The 19,165-nt window shown below is 41.7% G+C and overlaps 1 protein-coding gene across 1 annotated transcript in view; it reads left to right on the top strand.

Annotated features, from left to right (window-relative positions):
• LOC124554689 (protein artemis-like) overlaps window positions 1-18,180 on the top strand; it is a 77,132-nt gene extending 58,952 nt beyond the window's left edge. Inside the window, exons 7-8 of the mRNA XM_047128316.1 lie at window positions 13,282-13,317; window positions 17,687-18,180. Coding sequence (XP_046984272.1) covers window positions 13,282-13,317; window positions 17,687-17,815 — 165 coding nt within the window. The 3' untranslated portion in view covers window positions 17,816-18,180. The remainder of the gene's footprint in view (window positions 1-13,281; window positions 13,318-17,686) is intronic.
• The last annotated feature ends 985 nt before the right edge of the window (window positions 18,181-19,165 follow it).

A 19,165-nucleotide genomic window follows, 5' to 3' on the forward strand; every position in this document is an offset into this window, starting at 1 on the left:
TAAAAACTTGTACAAATGCATGTGATGTAATTTGCCAATTATTATGTAGTATAGTGAGAAGTAAATAATAATATCTACTTATCTACACTCCTTAGAAGACTGTTATGCACTGTTTCATGGCAACAGGAAGGATGACTTAGTGCTAGTGCCGTGAGATGGTCCTACTCATTAAATGGGACATTATGCAGCTCTAAGAAGAAAGAGGGGCTGACAGACTATGTTGTGCATTCACAAACAGGAAAGATGAGTGGTAGCTGCCAGATTCAGACTATTTCAACAAAATGAACATGGAATGTTTGGCAATTGCATGAAAGTCAGACTCCATGTACTATTACAGAAAGCTTATAGTCACAAAGCTGAAGAAGCCTGGTTCATATCTTATAAAATGGAATGTATTCTCTCACAGATGACACCTACCAGCACTCCTTTTTATTGTTACATAGTGTGCCCCTGTGCACAATTTTCAGTTAAATCAAACTGGTCATGGATAGATTTTATATACACTGCTTAAGTATTTGTCAGCATTCTCCAATGACTGTCGTGATCTCTTCAATCCACTAAGGTACAGTTTTATGGAGAGGACATAACAAGGAGGAAATAATCTCTTCTGAGGCATTTATACCACAATGTCAATTTGTTGACTGACTTCAGACACTATCCCAGAGATGAGGGCTGGAAAAATTGCTTTTTCAAATCTTCAATATAATGTGCTCTCTATTGGCCAATGGTCAGAAAGGTAGAAAATAACTGGAAAATGCTCACTGCCACAGAGATGACCACGGACATCCGATATGAACAAGGAGCTGATAACTAGAATACGAATTATAGGCCCATGCTGGAGTACGCAGCATGTGCAGTGTTGAACTATATTATTAGCTAAATTAAGTAGGTTAACATTAATATAGAACCAAGAAAATGTATTATATTTATAAACCCAATGACATGTTCCATATCGTGGCAAGACATCACAATTATGGTTAATGAAACACACAAATAATAATCAATTCACAAACTAGTATTTGAAGCACCTCATAAATAGTGAAACACAGAGCCTGATATTCTTTGGTATATTTCACCTCTGACCAAATAGTCAGTTCAACACCTTAATTAAAAGGGACTCTATCCACATCTTTCCAACAGCTGCAACTTCACTAAACTGCTTCCAATGTATTTTGTGAGTAACAAGAGTTTTGTGACTTAAAAGTTTATTTATCTGTTCAAGGGCACACCAGATACTAGGCATACTGCTTTCCTCAATTTCATCTCACATGGTTTTCTCCACATTGCATTGCAAAGGAAGGAAACAGATAGGATTGTAGCTCTCCATATCAAAAATATTGTTGCCATATAGTGTGACATGGCCATTTCCTAGTGGCCCAAAATCTGTAAAATTTGATCCACTTCATTATACATCATTTGTGTTGATGCCACCTGGCTTAAAGGTACTCCTAGTGGGTGTAACCTTGCTATGACAATAGTTACCTGGCATGCAGCCTTTTCCTGGAGCCCCAATACCCTGGACAAGACAGGCACAAAGTCCACAGCACAGACAGAGATTTCATAGCTGAGGCATCAGCAATGCAACCCCTGCATAATATGCAAGTTATGAACACTGTGTTTCTTTCATAATACCCTTGCTCCTTCCTCAACTTTCTGGCTGCCATACTGGACATTGGGTGCTCGTACTGACCCACACAGGTGAGAGATACTTGGGGCTTTAATACACAAAGATTGCATCTGCTCTTCTACAAAACCTGTGGAAAATTGTGGTCAAAACCTGAAAGAGACTGAAGATGTTTTAAGCTGAAAGGATTAGAGTGGTATTTTGTCAGAACCATTATCTGAAGGTTGATTTTGTCAATAATACTTTAATCAATTTTGGAAGCTCAGCTTATGAGAGACAATTCTCACATTCACCTTACAATGGATAGGAACTAATGTGGAATGATTGTGCTCCCCCTATTCTATTATGTGAAGACCATGCCACACAATCACCTTTGATGAATCAAGTGGTTCCAGTTGATGTGCATGTGGATTTTCCATAGTCTTATTCTACAATGCTGCATATTGAAATGTCCGTGGAGGTGGAAATGGGCTTTGTCTATCCACAAAATGTTCCATGGCCATTCACTGCTCACTTCCATGTGAGCAAGAAATTCCAGAGTGAAAGTTTGTCTTGCTGGCAGGTCAGCAGGAAGCAACTCCTGAACATGAGTGACCAAGTATGGACAGCAGTTCAGGATATTTTGTAGGATTTTATGCACTATGCTTACTGGCATGTGCAATTTTTGAACAATTCTCCATGCACTGCATGTTTTTACACCACTGCTCAACCCCTCCTGCGATGTTGTGGCCATGTGTTCGAACATAGGGTTACATTGTTGCAAATTGATTCATTTTTCCCTTCTCCATCATCACTTAAAGTTTTGCGATCATCATGAAAACATCTACAGAAACACTGCAACGATATGAATATTAATATTCTTATGTGCACTAAACCAATGATACAAAACAGAGTCATTTACTTGAAACAAAGATTGGAGCATTGTGTCAGCCATTGACCTTTGCATCTCACTGTCACCATATGCAGACAGTTTCTGAGTTATAATGTTACGTCAATGGATACCGATAAATGATAGGTCCATGGAGCCATCTGGGAAGCATAAAATTGATCTCTGTTGTATGGTATGAACACACATTGTGTTCAGAACTATATACCATCCTAACCTTTACTTAGGCAATACTTTTTTTAAATGGTTGAGCAATGCTGATGCCTGGCTCTCTTTTAAGGTGATATGTTGACATACTACCCATGAACACATCTGCTGAAATCCAGCTGTATGGCAAAGCTCAATGCTCGTAGGTACCTCAGTTGAACTACTTGGCAAGGTTATTCCATGATTCTTTAGCATGATGATGATGATGATCTAATCTCATGTAGCTGAATGACCAGGTGCAAGTCTTTCAATAGGGTGCCACTTCAGTGACTTGTATGTCTTTATCTGGCTCCAGTTATCCAATCAGGGAAAGGGGACATACGGTTTAACTTGAAATCAAATATGAAACGTGTCATTCCAGCAGCTCCTCACATCATTGATAGGTAAAGGCTAGATTTAAACCAGACAAAATTTCTTTAGTCTGACTGGGATTCTATCCTGTGACTTTTGGTTACAGGGCATCAACTTTACAGCCATACCACCACACCTGACATTTACATGATCAAACATCTTCAATTTTATTGCAATTAGACTTGGGATGTGTTGTATACAGATCTGTCATGCCATCAGTTAAACCTTCTCTCTCTCTCTCTCTCTCTCTCTCTCTCTCTCTCTGGCATTAGGGGCACTGACACTACTTATGTGTTTGGTTGCACTGGTGACTATGAAAAATTATGTTTGCTGAATGCATGCAGTGTGTTCACTTTCAATTTGATAGCTTTCATCTGGGTTTAGCAATGCATCAAAATTCAGGAAACTGAGAATTTCCTTGTTCCATAACTCAATGAAATGTTTGCAAACTATTATTCAGTGCTATCCATAGAACATATTTGCATCAAAAATACAAGATTTTGTCATGTTTAATTTGGATATGAAGTCAGGTTGGCTGTCTGGGAAATGAGCGTACCAACAAAAAGGACACAGAGGTTGCCACAAGAGAATTTTATGTGAGGTGGCAAGCCACTGCAACCTCAGACAAATTAAGGATGATTAAGGTGACCACCACTGCATAGAAGACTTTGTTTATTAGAAGAATCTGGCAGACTGTCCATTGACTACCCCAGATTCTGTTGAGTATTTATCTTAAGATACTTTCTGTGTCCAGGTGAGAACATTTAGACTCTCTTCTTCCAAAATTCTGCAGCTTTAATGGCATTATCATTGCACAAAAATAGATCTTCCACTGTGCAAACAAACTTCATCCGTGGGTACATGAGCAAATGTTCAGTCATCTGTGATTCTCTGCATTCACACTGGTTATCTTCAGAGTAGCCCCACTTAACCAAGTCTACTTTGTATTTTGTGACTCTTGTTCTTAACCTATTCGGTGCTCCCCATGTAATGTACTGCAGTTGCTGCCCTTGTGTGACTTTCTCTTGGGGGTATAGGTTTGTTTTGTGGAATGTACAATCATTAAGATTCACTGAGGGCCTCAGGTTGGCCTTCTAGCATTACTGTCCATTTGATAAAGCTCTTCCTTGACTTAAGATGAGTTGGAACTGTTTGGTGTTTATACGTTAAGTGCTGTGGGTCGGTTTGCAGTTTTTTCCTTTCTGTTTCACTGATGATTCTGTAGCTGGTATTTGGTGAAGTTTTGGCTGCAAGTGGGCAAATTTTGTGGATAGGCATGGGCCTCAGGCATCTGGTGACAATCCTGACAGTCTCATGTAAAGTGATGTCTACTTGTTTGGAGTAGCAAGACACCTCTCATACTGGTGCTGCATATTTTCTGTCTTCAAAACAGAGTCCCATTGTTGACTATCAAAGAACTTCAGGCTGTGAAACCCATGTTGAACCAGTCAGTTTAATATTGTTTCGTGCACTTAACAATCCTTTTAGATCAGTGCTGAGTTTTTTAAATGACACTGTAGAGTCTAGGTTGACTTCCAAGTATTTTGATTCAGTGTTGAGTCTAGTCCCTCTCCATTCTATCTCAAACTGTCTTGAGGCTTCTCCATTAAACAGGTGGAACACGCATACTTGAATTTTTTCTGGCTCATGTCTCTGGTCATTTTCTTCGTAGTAGTTCCCCAAATTATCCAAAGCCTCTATCAGTTACTTTTAACCTCTTAAAATGTTCTTTCTTAAGCAGTATTAGCAGTGTTGCCTGCCTGTATGAATCTTTTTATTTCTAGCTGGTGTGGCTGGTCATTTGTGCTCATATTATACAGAATAGGGGAAAGAATGCTTCCTTGTGGTAATCCATTTGTTTGGTTTCTCCATCTACTTTTCTTCTCTTGTTGGGTTACATAGAATCTTTGATTCTGCAGTTTGCCTATTAACATGTAAGTCAGTCAAATGTCCTTTGTTATTTCATAGACTTTCATCTTATGACGAAAGGACTCAACTCGGAGAGTGAGAGAGTGAGTGAGTGAGTGAGCAAGTGAGTGAGTGTTGCCATACCGATTACAGCCCATCTACTCAATGTGCCATGATGAACAAGCTGTGGAGGAAATGGATGCTAAATAATTTCCTACAATTGCGGAGCGCCTCTATCGCCGTGTTCGCGTACTGACATGGTGGCACTTTTAAATATCGTGGCACTGTCACAACACTTTTCCCCCCTTGAAAAAAAAAACCACTCACTTCCTTGGAGACACGGACAGTGCGGCGACATCCCGCGGAGAAACACGAGAGTATGGTCGAAAATGTCCAGGATGGAAGCTTGTGCGTGGAAAGTGCCTCCTGGAAGAGATGATGGGTGAAAACTCAAGAGATGATGGGTGAAAACTGAGGAGCAGCATCCATAGGTGTCGTGGACCTGGGGGTGTGCTCCAGCGAGATGGGTCCTGGAGAAGGCGGCGTCGCGACTGGGGCCGGTTCCGGCATATTCGGAAGCGGTAGCGACGTCGGCTGCAGCAACACGTACGGAAAATCGGCAGCAGCGACAGCACTGGCTTCTCGGGCTGGTGGAGGCGAAAGACGGTGGCACCGGCGTGGCCACCACTCGTGGGCGCATCTGGTTGTAATGGTGAACAACCATGCCGTCGTCCGTACGGATTTCACAAAGCCGGCGGCCGCAAAGAGCCTTGACCACCCCTGGAATCCATTTAGGGCGAAATCCATACCCTCGTGCCCACACGTCGGCGCCCACCGAGTATTTTCCCGCGCTAGGGGACACAGCACAAGGCCTGACAGGGTGAAGCAGGTGCAGTAGAGTGCGCGGTTGGTGGCCATGCAAGAGTTCAGCAGGGCTGCGATCACCCAGAGGCGTCAAGCAATAAGAACTCAGAAATTGCAACAGAGCGTCATCTGTAGAAAAATCACTAAGGAATTTTTTTATCTGGCTTTTGAAAGTGCGGACAAGGCGCTCGACCTCCCCATTTGATTGCGGATGGAAGGGCGGTGCTGTAACATGATGAATCCCTTGTGCAGTGCAAAAACTACAGAACGCCTGCGAAGAGAACTGAGGGCCATTGTCCGTGATGATTGTGGATGGAAGACCTTCTAGCGCAAAGATTTTGGAGAAAGCCAGCGTCGTCGCTGCAGTGGTGGGCGACGGACATCGAACAACGACCGGAACCTTCGAGAAGGCGTCAATCAACAGTAGCCAATAAGTGCCGAGGAAGGGGCTGGCAAAGTCAGCGTGCACCCGTTCCCATGGCTGCGCCAGATCAGGCCACGGAGAGGGCATTGTACGGGATGCAGCCAGTTGTTGAGCACACTGACCACACGCAGCGACCATGTGGACGATGTCCGAATCAATACCGGGCCAATAAACGTGCCTGCGGGCCAGGGACTCAGTCCGAGAAATCCCCCAATGGCCTTCATGCAACAGTTTGAGAACATCTTTGCGAAGAGAGGCTGGCACCACGACCCGTGGAGATGCGCCATCCGTGGCCAGAACAACAACACCCTCACGAACAGACAGATGAAGGCGCAAGGCATGGTAGTTGCGAAGGGGATCTGATGCCCGGCCCTTGGTTCTGTCTGGCCGACCCCATTGAACAAAACTGATCACCTGACGCAGGACCGGGTCCCACGCAGTAGCCAACGCGACCTGCGAACCTGTAAGCGGAAAACCCTCGACCGCACAACGTTCATCCTCATCAATGTGGAAACAGAGTAGTTCATCTCGATCGAAAACCGGGTCGGGGCCCATCGGCAAACGCGACAACGCGTCAGCGTTGGCGTGCTGGGCCGTGGGGCGACACTGAATCTCATAGTGAAAACGAGACAAACGTTGCAGGCGGTGAGCTGCCTTATCCGGAAGCGACGCCGATGGGCCGAACAGAGAGACCAGTGGCTTGTGGTCGGTGATGAGGTGAAACTTAGAACCATACAAAAAAACGCTGAACTTTCTTAGAGCATAAATGATGGCGAGCACCTCCTTTTGGATTTGAGAGTAACGCCGTTGGGCATCGTTGAGGGTCTTGGAAGCATAGGCGATGGGTCGTTCTGACCCATCCTCATACCGATGGGCGAGAACAGCCCCTAGGCCATACTGTGACGCATCAGTTGCCAGAACCAAGTGCTGACCCGGACGGAATGTGGCAAGACAAGGCGCCAACTGCAAATGAGCCTTCAGGCGGACAAAAGCCTGCTCACACTCGTCGGACCAACAGAAAGGAACGTTTTTGCGTAAGAGCTGATGCAGAGGATGAGCTACCGCCGCCGCAGATTGAATGAATTTGTGATAATAAGCAATCTTGCCTAGAAACGCCTGAAGTTCTTTGACCGTAGCCGGCCGGGGTAGAGCGTTAATGGCCGCAACGTGCTGACTTAGAGGACGTATACCCTCATGGGACAAGTGGAAACCAAGATACACAATGGAGGGTTGGAAGAACTGTGACTTGTCCAGATTGCTCCTCAACCCAGCCGAATGCAGAACCCGAAACAGTGAACGCAAATTGCGAAGGTGCTCCTCAGTGAAGGTCCCCGTGACAACAATGTCATCCAGGTAGTTGATGCAGCCGGGAACGGAAGCCGTGAGCTGTTCCAAAAACCGCTTAAAAATGGCCGGCAGGCTAGCGACACCAAATGGTAACCGCTGGTACTGATACAACCCACAAGGAGTGTTGATGATGAGAAATTCCTTGGAAGACGCATGCAACGGCAACTGATGGTACACCTCCGATAAGTCAAGTTTGGAAAAGAACTGGCCCCCAGCGAGCTTGGTAAATAACTCCTCACGACGGGGAAAAGGATAAGTGTCAATGAGGCTCTGAGCGTTGACAGTGGCTTGAAAATCACCACACAATCGCAGACTCCCATTTGGTTTAGAAACCACCACGATTGGCGATGCCCATTCGCTGGAGGTAACAGGATGGAGAATCCCTGAAGCTGTTAACCTGTTTATCTCAGCCTTGACAGGTGCACGCAACACCATCGGAATAGGGCGTGCCCGGAAAAACTTAGGGCGAGCCGTAGGCTTAAGAGTAATGTGGGCTTCAAAATCCTTGGCACGACCCAGACCAGCAGAGAACATGGACGAGAATTCAGGACACAATCCATCCAGCTGTTGATAAGGAATATCCTCAGATATGAGGTGCACATCATCATCAATGGAGAACCCGAACAACTGGAAACCATCATAACCGAACAGGTTTTCAGTGCCCGCATGATCCACCACATGAAACGTGAGAGGCCTAACAACAGACTTGTAGGCAGTGGAAGCATCAAACTGGCCAACGATAGGAATTTTCTGCTTATTATAAGTTCTCAGATTTCGCGTAACTGGAGACAAGGGAGGGGAGCCCAACTCCAAATACGTGCGAGAATTAATGAGAGTTACTGCAGAGCCAGTGTCCACTTGCATGCGAATGTCTGTATCCAGAACACGAACAGTAACAAACAGCTTATTTGTTTGAGAAAGCACACAGTTAACATCCATGTCCGATGCCTCGTCCTCGTCGACAGGAACTTTAGGCAACTGACATACAGAAGCAATGTGGCCTTTTTTCCTACATGAATTACACGTGGCCCAACGTTTTGGACACGCGGCCCTGTCATGCTGTACGAAACAACGTGGACAAGAAGGAAGTGCGGAACGAACCTGCTTCTGTGGTTGCTGTTTTCGCTGCAAGCGTGGCGCCCCAAGGCGACGTTGTTGACGCGAGTGAACCGCCGCCACATCTTCGTTCTCCTGTGAAACAGGCAAATTGTTCGTGTCGAAAGTGGTCTCTACAGCGCCTACATCACACCACGCGTCTATTTGCGCACCAGCAGCGTGAGACACTTCAAAAGATTCAGCGATGCTTACAAGGGAACCTCCCCATCGCACCCCCCTCAGATTTAGTTATAAGTTGGCACAGTCGATAGGCCTTGATAAACTGAACACAGATCAATTGAGAAAACAGGAAGAAGTTGTGTGGAACTGTGAAAAAATAAGCAAAATATACAAACTGAGTAGTCCATGGACTACATAAGCAACATCAAGGACAAAGTGAGCTCAGGAGTGCCGTGGTCCCGTGGTAGCGTGAGCAGCTGCAGAACAAGAGGTCCTTGGTTCAAGTCTTCCCTCGAGTGAAAATTTTACTTTCTTTATTTTTGCATAGTTATTATCTGTCCATTCGTTCATTGACGTCTCTGTTCACTGTAATAAGTTTAGTGTCTGTGTTTTGCGACCGCATCGCAAAACCGTGCGATTAGTAGACGAAAGGACGTGCCTCTCCAATGGGAACCGAAAACATTTGATCGCGAGGTCATAGGTCAACCGATTCCTCCACAGGAAAACACATCTGATACATTCTATACGACACTAGTGACGGCATGTGCGTCACATGACAGGAATATGTTGTCGACCCACCTAACTTGTACACTTGGCGAATGGGTAAAAAGATTCTTCTACCTTGCCCGATTTAGGTTTTCTTGTGGATGTGATAATCACTCCCAAAAAAGTGATGAAAACATAAGAGTTTCGTCACATAAACTGAAAATAAAAAATTAAACTTTTTCACTCGACGGAAGATTTGAACCAAGGACCTTTAGTTCGGCAGCTGCTAACGTTATCACGAGACCACGGTGTAGGGAAGCAGCCTACTCACGCTGTAGTAAATTCTCATCAGTTTCCATTGTGTGCCAGCCAGTCTGCTGTAACTAGCTCTGACGTCATAAATGTTGCGCAATACCTTAAAAATCAAGCAAATGACCTAAAATTTTTCTAGCATGTCAGAAATAATACTAAATTAATGTGTGTTAAATATCAGTTCGATAACTTCAGCCATTTTCGAAATGTGGACGTTTTTCTGAAAAAATCATTGGCGCAACAGAAAAGAGCTAGAGACTTCAAAATTTATATTTAGATTCATCTTTCATAATGATTTAATAATAACAGTACTTTGGATTTCACAAATTAAGACTTTAGTGGAAATTCATGATTTTGTGGTTTTCATCTCAAAACTGAAGGAAGCAAGATAGATTAAGTAGGCTAATAAATAAGGCTAGGATGTTTAGATTTAAATAGGTTGGAGGTCCGCTATGATTATGAAGATGTGTAAAGTTTCTTTTTAATACCTATAAAATTATAGCGATAGCGGATCTCAAAAGGGGCAGTTCAGAGCTCATCTACTGCGTGCAGTGTAATTTGATTAATTCTCTCGCCCAAAGTATTTAACTTAGCCACGTCAAAATTTTATTATCAATACTTACCTGCGTGCTGAATGCACGTTTAAATTAAAAGCTTCATCGGCCATAAGCAAAAGAAGCTATAAATTATTATGTAACTTGAAGTGGTGCGTTACTAGCCCAGCAGCTAGTCGAGAGAGCCGAAAAGATCAGGCGTTCCCTTCGCCGTCCGCACCGCGGCTTTATATATAAGGACGCTACGCGAGGAAGCAAGGCCCTAGTTCTCTCCAGACGCTGAATGACACGCCATCTGTGTCGGTAGTCGCGTCGCATCAGTGTATCTGCTACAAACAGCCTCGGGTGCCGTATTAAGTTACTAGAGATACGCGGAACCATGAAAACATTTCATGTGAAGTGTTAATTCTGGAATGATTTTCATTATCTAGCTTCAGTTTGCGTATTGTCGTATTTTCACGCGCCGTCGCGGGACAGACATTCTACCAAATATTTAGCGTGGCGTTTGATGAAATATTTTCATCAAATTAGGGCGAGCATTCTTTTTAACATTTAATTCGGACATTTATAGTTGCATCAGCGCATTAGACTCTGAACTGCTCTGTTAGTTAGGTTGTAGGGATACTTGTTTTTTTTTATCAGTGAATTTCAGAATATACTCAACTATTTTGGAAAACCGTTTTTGATTAGAAATCCCGGACAATCTCCTAATTCCTCAGAGCTATAAGCTGCAGCTATAATGGTATCTCAATTGAAGTGGGCACTAGGATCTCTAATTACTGGCTCCATGTTTTATTAAATCACTTTCTGGGTGCCAAGAAGTAAATAGAGAGCCAGTGTTGAGAACGGCGAAAGACAGCATTAACAACATTCTAAAAGCTAGAAGCTGATCTACATGCAAGCAATTATACAGCAATTCAATTATTTTTCTACAAACCAATCCGCCGCCCCACAACGGCACTCCTGTGTTACCAGTCTCCTTGATGTTGCATATCTTCCCATAAACTACTCAGTTTGTATATTTTGCATATTTTTTCACAGTTCCACACAACTTCTTCCTGTTTTCTCAATTGATCTGTGTTCAGTTTTTCAAAGCCTATCCACTGTGCCAACTTATAACTAAATCTGAGGGGCGAGCGATGGGGAGGTTCCCTTGTTAGAACTTCCGACAACGACAGGTTTGGCAGTTGTAAGGCACGTTGCCGAACTTCTTTATCAGGAGCAAGCCGTAGAATAGCATCCCTAACCATTGAATCAGCATAAGACTCATGATGAGTGTCCGTGACAAACTGACATTTCCTACTCAGACCGTGTAGTTCCGCCGCCCAAGCCCGGTAAGATTGATGGGGCTGTTTATGACACCGGTAGAACACCACGCGGGCGGCAAAGACGTGGGTGTTTTTTCGGTAATAGTTAGACAATAAGTCACACATTTCTTGGAAGGACAGAGAGGCAGGTTCACGCAGAGGGGCTAACTGAGATAGCAGCTGATAGATCCGTGGGGAAATCCAAGATAGAAATAACGACTTACACATAGGAGCGTCGACAATGCCGAAAGCCAAGACGTGTTGCCGCAAATGCTTCTCATAATCCTCCCAGTCTTCAGCGGCCTCGTCGTAAGGAGGGAATGGAGGCGGAGAAGAGGAAGACAGACGATGAGTAAGCGACGTCGACAACGCCTGAATAGCAGCCGTCAGCTGTGTTTGTTGTGCCTGAATAGCAGCCGTCAGCTGTGTTTGTTGGTCAATGAGCGCTTGCATAAGCTGTTCCATGTCTGCCCTGACACGAACACACAATGCCACAACGCAGGAAAAAAAATATCCGACCTCGTCGCCAAAAAGTGTTATAACCTTTAATCACTAATAAATTGCGTGGATATACAAAAGTAGAAACAATAGCGGGTTACATGCCACCAACTCCGTATCTGTCATTCGACTGCCGTGCCGTGACATGCGGCCGGCGCCGTTCATAGCTAGGTGGCGCTCCCGCGCTCAGCCGAGTTGCGGTGCGCCTCAATCGCCGAGTTCGCGTACTGACGTCGCGGCACTTTTAAATATTGTGGCACTGTCACAACAGATACTATATATCTTTAGATGTTAAATAGTTAGCAGTGCTTTGTGGGTGCTCTGCAGTTGTTGTCTGCTTGGCTTAAGACATGAAAGGACTGTAAAGTTATGGAAGAACTCCATAAACAGGTGAAACAATTACAGTTATTGTCATGTAATATGATTTTTTGATCACTGCAGGTGGTCAACACTGTATTCCATCTACCATCCATATGTTATATGAGATTATTGATGAGTTTCAGGGGAACATTTTTCCACTCCTGTAAAAGAGCAATCTCCATTTATGAAATGATGAAGGGAGATGCTCGTTAGTTGTAGTAAGTCAATCCAAAATATAATGGGTTTCAAATCTGGGTGCTTGATGATCTCAGCATTCATCCTTCTTGCCCACTATCCAGTAATTTCACTCTTTTTAGCATGAACATTGTCATCCATGAAATGAAATGGAAAGAACCTCCAGTGACATCAGAATATAGCAGAAAGAAATATTGGAAGACCTCACCCCTTTATCTTAAAGGTTAAAAGAACTGTTTTGGGTTACATGGAGGTCATACATCGATTGCTGCTGACTTGTGTCCCCTCTATCAGTTCAGCAGTTTCACAATGGGATGTTTTGTATACAAATTTTGAGTTTACCATCATCATTGTGTGATCTGAGTTGTGTAACCAATGCCAAGTCACTTTCAAATGTAACTTTAAGCAGTGGCCTGTTATCTGAACTGCAAGTGGCAGTGAATCTCTGTAACACCGTGTTAATTTGCATTTCTTTGGTTGCTAACAGTAATGAAGAAATTCACAGATTTATTATGTAAGTCATTGAAACTATCTTTAATGTGATGTCCTACAAATTTAGTGATAAGGAAACTGTAAGAAACAAATTACGTTGTATTGAGTTTGGCAGACTTCAAGAAAAAAATATAATTAGATGATAAAGATGTTCAGTGATAGTTTGTAACCATTTGTGAACTGTGTTACAGGTGCTGAAAATACTTAAAGAACTGCTTTCAAACGCTGTAAGTATCTGATGAATTGTCCCTAATTACTTTTTATATCCAAACAAAACTTGGATTTTGAATTTTCATTTATTTCACGTTCTCTCTGGAGTTATTTCTAGAAAAGTTAGAAATAACATGTCTGCAGTCATATTTAAAATGGAAATGTTCACTGTTTATAAGCATTGAGTGAAAAATTTGTAAATTGTTCTCCTAAGTTATAGCCCTCAACACACTGATGAAAATACCTGGATGACATGAATGAAGTGTATAGTGACATCATCGTGACATTGTGTAGCAAAGTGTGTACTTACGTTAAGAAAGAATTCATGTCCTGTACTTCAAGGCATAAGTACTGTGATATTATAGTATTTGCTTTCTGGTTAGTATGACTTCCATTTACATGTGTGATCTATATGCGAGGGAAGTAAAAACATTGTAATAAATATACTAATGTGTGGAAACTGGAACAACCTGTAGGATGTGTGTGACTGTAATATACTTGATACTGCAGATTAAGTACTTGACAATGCACAAATGGCTTGTATTGAAGAGCTGTGCATTATGTCAAGCTTTAAGAATTCAGAATTATGTTAAATGCCCACATGTTGTAACCAGGCGCTCTCAATGTGGAATGGAACCAAAAATGGCCTGGATACATTTATGCACATATGTTGTGTAATGTGTCCATGAAGCTTCAACAATATTTGCTGGTAAACTGTGATGGACAGACTGCCAACCAACCATATCTGAGACATGGTTAGTGGATGACATACCAAGTGAACTGTAGTATAAATTTCTTCCGCAGACACTATATAGAATCATATAGGTATCCCATCAGGCCCATTCGTCTTTTAAGTTGTTTTAACTAATTTTCTGTCTCACTTATTTTGATATCCATCATTTTGGCATTTATACAATGATCTGAAGGAGGGATCACAGCATAATGCTCCATAGTGAAACAACTTTGGAAAAATTAGTTTAGTATTTTGGCTTTCTGTTGTCCTCCATTTTGAAGCTATTATGGTCACTGAATGTCTGGGAAGACAACTCTAATCTGTTTTATGATTTAAAATGAGGCCAAAACTACCTAGGACTTCCTGCCACAGTGGTAGATAGAATTTTACTTTCGAATTTGTTGAATGCTTTGTGCAGGGCTCTCCTGATGCTCATTTTGCCTTTATTAAATTTTGATGTGTCTAAATTGCTTTGACTACATTTACATCTGTGATACAGGTATCTTTGCTTTCAGAGCATCTTTCTAACATGGATGTCGAACTATGGCGGGTCTTTCCTATCCCTCACAACCTTGCTCAGCTACAAAGCTGTCTAAGGCACACTGTACAGTACTCTTGAACTTTGACCATGTATACTCAATATTTTCAGTCTCACAGTTGAACATTTGATGTGTTAATGCTCAGATAATTTGAAATATGTTTGTCGTTACTCTTACTAAGCAGATAATCTTTCAGTGGAACTGTAATGGCTACCATTGCTACCTGGCTGATCTCCATCAGTTAATGGGTACTTACTCTGCAGTCGGCGTGACATTACAGGAGACACGGTTCTCAGAAACCTAACTCCTTACTATTCAAAATTATAAATTCTACTGTAAAAATTGCATTAACACTGAGAGGGGATCGTGAGGAGTCTGCAAGCTCGTATGTTCTAACACTTTCAGTAAACAAGTGCCACTGAACATTGCATTAGAAGCTGTGGCTCTGTGTTTCCACATGCCAGTTAGGTGGAACAACTGCCTATACCCTTCCTCCTACTGGGGGCCTCCAATTCCCACAACCCTCTGTGGAGCAGTGGGACAGCACAACCATATCAATAATAGTGCAACTAATTTTGGAAATGGAAGTTTGTCTAATACTAGAGCCACAACACATGTCAGTGCAGCCCATGGAACATGCTCAGTCATAGATATTGCAGCTTTCAGGCTGAATATCTTGCCCTTGATCCTATGGTGCATCCATGGTGACCTCTGCGACAGCAGCCACTTTCCTATCACTCATTCAAACAACCAACCAATGAAATATATGCACTGTGTTGGTCGCTTTGGAAAGCCAATGGCAAACTTCCACCTCCAAAGCAACTTTTGAAGCCAATTAAGAGAAGGATGTCAAAGGATTGGTACTAGATGCTATTAACACGATTATACATAGTACGGAAGTAATCATGCCTTAGTCTTCAGGCCATCCCTTCTGAAAATCTGTGTCATAGTGGTCTGAAGAAATAAGTGCAGCTTTCAGAGAGCATTGAAGTGCACTTCAGCAACATAAGTGTCATACTTCTTTCAAATATTTAATAGCATTTTTAATAAAAAAAAGTAAAGCAGGAGTGTTTCGAACAGTACGCATCGTCTATGAGGGCCCACACCTCATTGCCTGAAGTATGGACTAAACTCTGCTGTATTTGTGGCCATTCACTATCCACAGTAGTTTTTAGCTTATCTTTCAATGGTGACATCTATACTGATCCTGCAGTCGTTGTTGAATGTTCCACATCACATTTTGTCAGTAACTACCATCCTAATTTTCTAACCCAGCAACACCTGGCAGGGCAAAACTACTTACCCTTCCATACACAAGAAATGAACCATACTATGTTCCATGTAGTGACTGGAAGCTCAGCAGCGCTTCAGCAGAGTGTCAAGACACAACCTCTGGACCTGATAAAATCGTGAACCAGTTGCTTAAACACCTTAGCACTTAGAAATTTATGAACCCCACATGAGATGATTTATTTAACAACACATGAAACTTCTGCAAGCGTTCTGTACATTAACAGTTTTGTATCTGTGAAATCTACCAAACAATTCAGTTTACTGTGTGGTGTATCTTGTTTCTCTGGTGTATGCTGCATACTCAACTCTAATGGTTTCAAACATAAATACTCATTTCGAAAATTTGTATACATAAAGGTCTGTGAAGTACAATACTGATTATAGCTTAATAAAAATTAATTTTGTCCCCTATTTCTCTACATACAGCTTCCTTCCACATTGTGTCATTGTAGCAACAGTCACTCATATCACAGAATTCAGGGGGTAACAAACCAACTTGATTAAACATTTGTTGAATTCTGTATTATAAATCTAAAATAAAAAAATAACAATGAACACCACAAACCTGTGATAATAAATGAAATGTAAAATGGAACTGAAACACACAACAGCAGCCACAGGTGACTCAAACACTGATATATGCAGAGAACTCCAAAGTATGGGCAGAATGTAAATAAATATGAAGGCTGTCTTTGTCAACAGCAATAGGGCCATTGAAACATTCTTCCTGAAAAATGCTGGTGTGGTGATAGCATGTTGTGATGAGATGATGGCATTCCTTTGACGGCCTGTGTGAATGACACTATTTGAATTACAGGGGAGAATCTTTCGACATGATAGTGACATTCCATCAGGTATGAATGAGCCTTAATAATGACTACATAAATGAAACATCAACAATCAAAGATGGTTATGGTGTTGCCTCAGTATAATTATTAATTTCCAGATACTAGTTTAGGGATGTGGGTGGAAGAATAGGAGTCTATTAGATAGGAAAACTATGGAGATGAGAGGTAGGAGTTGAGGTGTACAGTGGAAATTACAGTCAGTGGGAAAGACAGAGGGTGAGGAATAGTGTGTCATATGGTTAGGGCAGTGGTTACAAGAGTAATATGATGGGGATGGATGGAGAGCGAAATGAGAGAGGAGCCCTTACGTGGAGTGGAGGAGGTGGGGAGGAATTAAAATTGGTAAGAGGGATAAATATCAGGGCAGATCTCACTGTCTGAGAGAGGGAGTTGGTTGAAGTTGCATCAGGATAGGATATGGAGCATATGTATGTGTAGCGACAGATGCATTTGTGAAGGCATGGCAGCAGCCCAGGGTTGGTGATCAGAGGGGAGACAATAGGATTATTGGAATGTAGTTTGCAGACAGTATAGGGGATATGGAGACGTTCGATGTCAGTGGAGAAGGGTGGGAATTTGATGAGATGGTAGAGTATCCAGGTGGTGGAAGGTAAATGGAGGAAAGTGAGACAGAGTGCAATGCATTTGAGGATTTGGAGGGCAGAAATCCGTGCAGCATTTGCATGGCAGAAGATAGAGTGGATCAGGGTTTTGTTGGCGTGGAGGATAGCGGGTGGGGGGGTGTAATCTCAATGTTTGGCTTTTGAGTGGTTTTAGTCTGCTGGCACGGAAGGACCTGGTGCACCAGCTTATGTATACAACTGTCTGCACATGACACAGCACTGGCTGCGCTGTCTATGCAGAGTAGGGCAGCCTCTTTAGGCCGGCCGTGCAGGCACACACAGTTTAGTTGTGTGCGCTCACTGTATAGGGTTACAACATTTTTGCTTATTATTTTATTTTTATCTTTCAGGCGGCTGCAGAGAACATCCAACAAGACTCGTGTAGTGCTTTGGAATCTGATACTAGTAGTGATGAAAGTTTTGAGCTGAGGATTGAAAGTGTAGAGGAACACTTATGTGATGGACTGCTAAATTTTTAGACCATTTACTTGTATTTATGACACTATTTTTACTGTTTGGTTTGAAAAATAAAATGTGTAACATCGTAAACAATCTAATTGTGATATGATGTATACAAACAAATTACCTGCAAAGACAAGTAAGTTATCTACTGCAAATGATATACAGAAATATTTCTGTTATATTTTTTAACCTTTAGAAACTAGGTGTGATATTTTTATGCTGTTTAAAGAGACATTATAATGTCGCTTTTATTTTCAATCAACTGAAAGCATTAAAAATAATGATTTTACTCTTTATACAAAGACTGGATGTTAGTGCTACATGTTTTGCCATTGGATTTTGTAAAATGGAGCCATAGTTTCAATAAAAATGGTGAAAACAGTATTGCTAGTATAGTCTTTTTCTGGTGATGTCTTTTTTCACTGTTACAGGACAATGTAAATGCAATGAATATTCGCAATTAAATTGAGATGTGTTTATCAGAAAGCATGTTTGTTTGAGATATGATTACTCAAGATACTGTATTACATTATCTTTCAAACTAAATTTCCCCATCTTTTCCAAAAAAATTCATTAGTATTCTGAGGAAAAAGTATTTAGCTTGAAAAGTGATTCCAATTGAGGAAATAATTTGAAAATATGGCACTAGAATTTCTATGAGTTTTTGGTGCTTTACATGCTTTAATCTGAAACATAAACTACATATTTCTTTGCACATAATTTGGATTTAAATCTTCATTCAACAAACTTGAGTTACACAATGAGCATGTCAGGTTTGCTACTATTTGCTTCTTACTTCCTGTTTTGAATCAACACTGCTTTGTCCTATCTCAAAGGGAACACAGTAACTGTGTGATAGAAAATTAGAATATTATCCGTATTTTGTCAGCCTTGCCAATTGTGATATGGAGGACCAAGTATTTTACAATATAGTTCTCACTTCCTCATTATATGCTCAGGCAGAGGAGAAGAGTAGAATTAAGGTACTCAGAACTGAAATGTATGGTGCTAAATTGCCATCTTTTATTAAATTGTTTTCCATCAGTGTTACACGAATTATGGAAATTCTAAACTATGACTACAATCCAACATTACAGAAATTCTAAAACAATAGAAACACTAAATTTTAATAGTATAGATGCCAGTTACTTTTGTAATAAATGACTAATAAACTCTTATTAGCTGCAGGAGATTGATTTCTTTATATATCATTAGCACAGTTTTTATCAATAACAGAATGTATTTATAAAACATGCTGTTCTTGTAATGATGTTGAGTGGGTCATTTAATGGTATTATTTGTTACTACAAACTGTAGTTCTGTTTCTCAGCAATGAAACAGCATCAGATCAGCAGTATGAAGTCTAG

The sequence above is a fragment of the Schistocerca americana genome, chromosome X, assembly GCF_021461395.2.
Source record: "Schistocerca americana isolate TAMUIC-IGC-003095 chromosome X, iqSchAmer2.1, whole genome shotgun sequence".
In the NCBI taxonomy this organism is placed as follows: domain Eukaryota; kingdom Metazoa; phylum Arthropoda; class Insecta; order Orthoptera; family Acrididae; genus Schistocerca; species Schistocerca americana.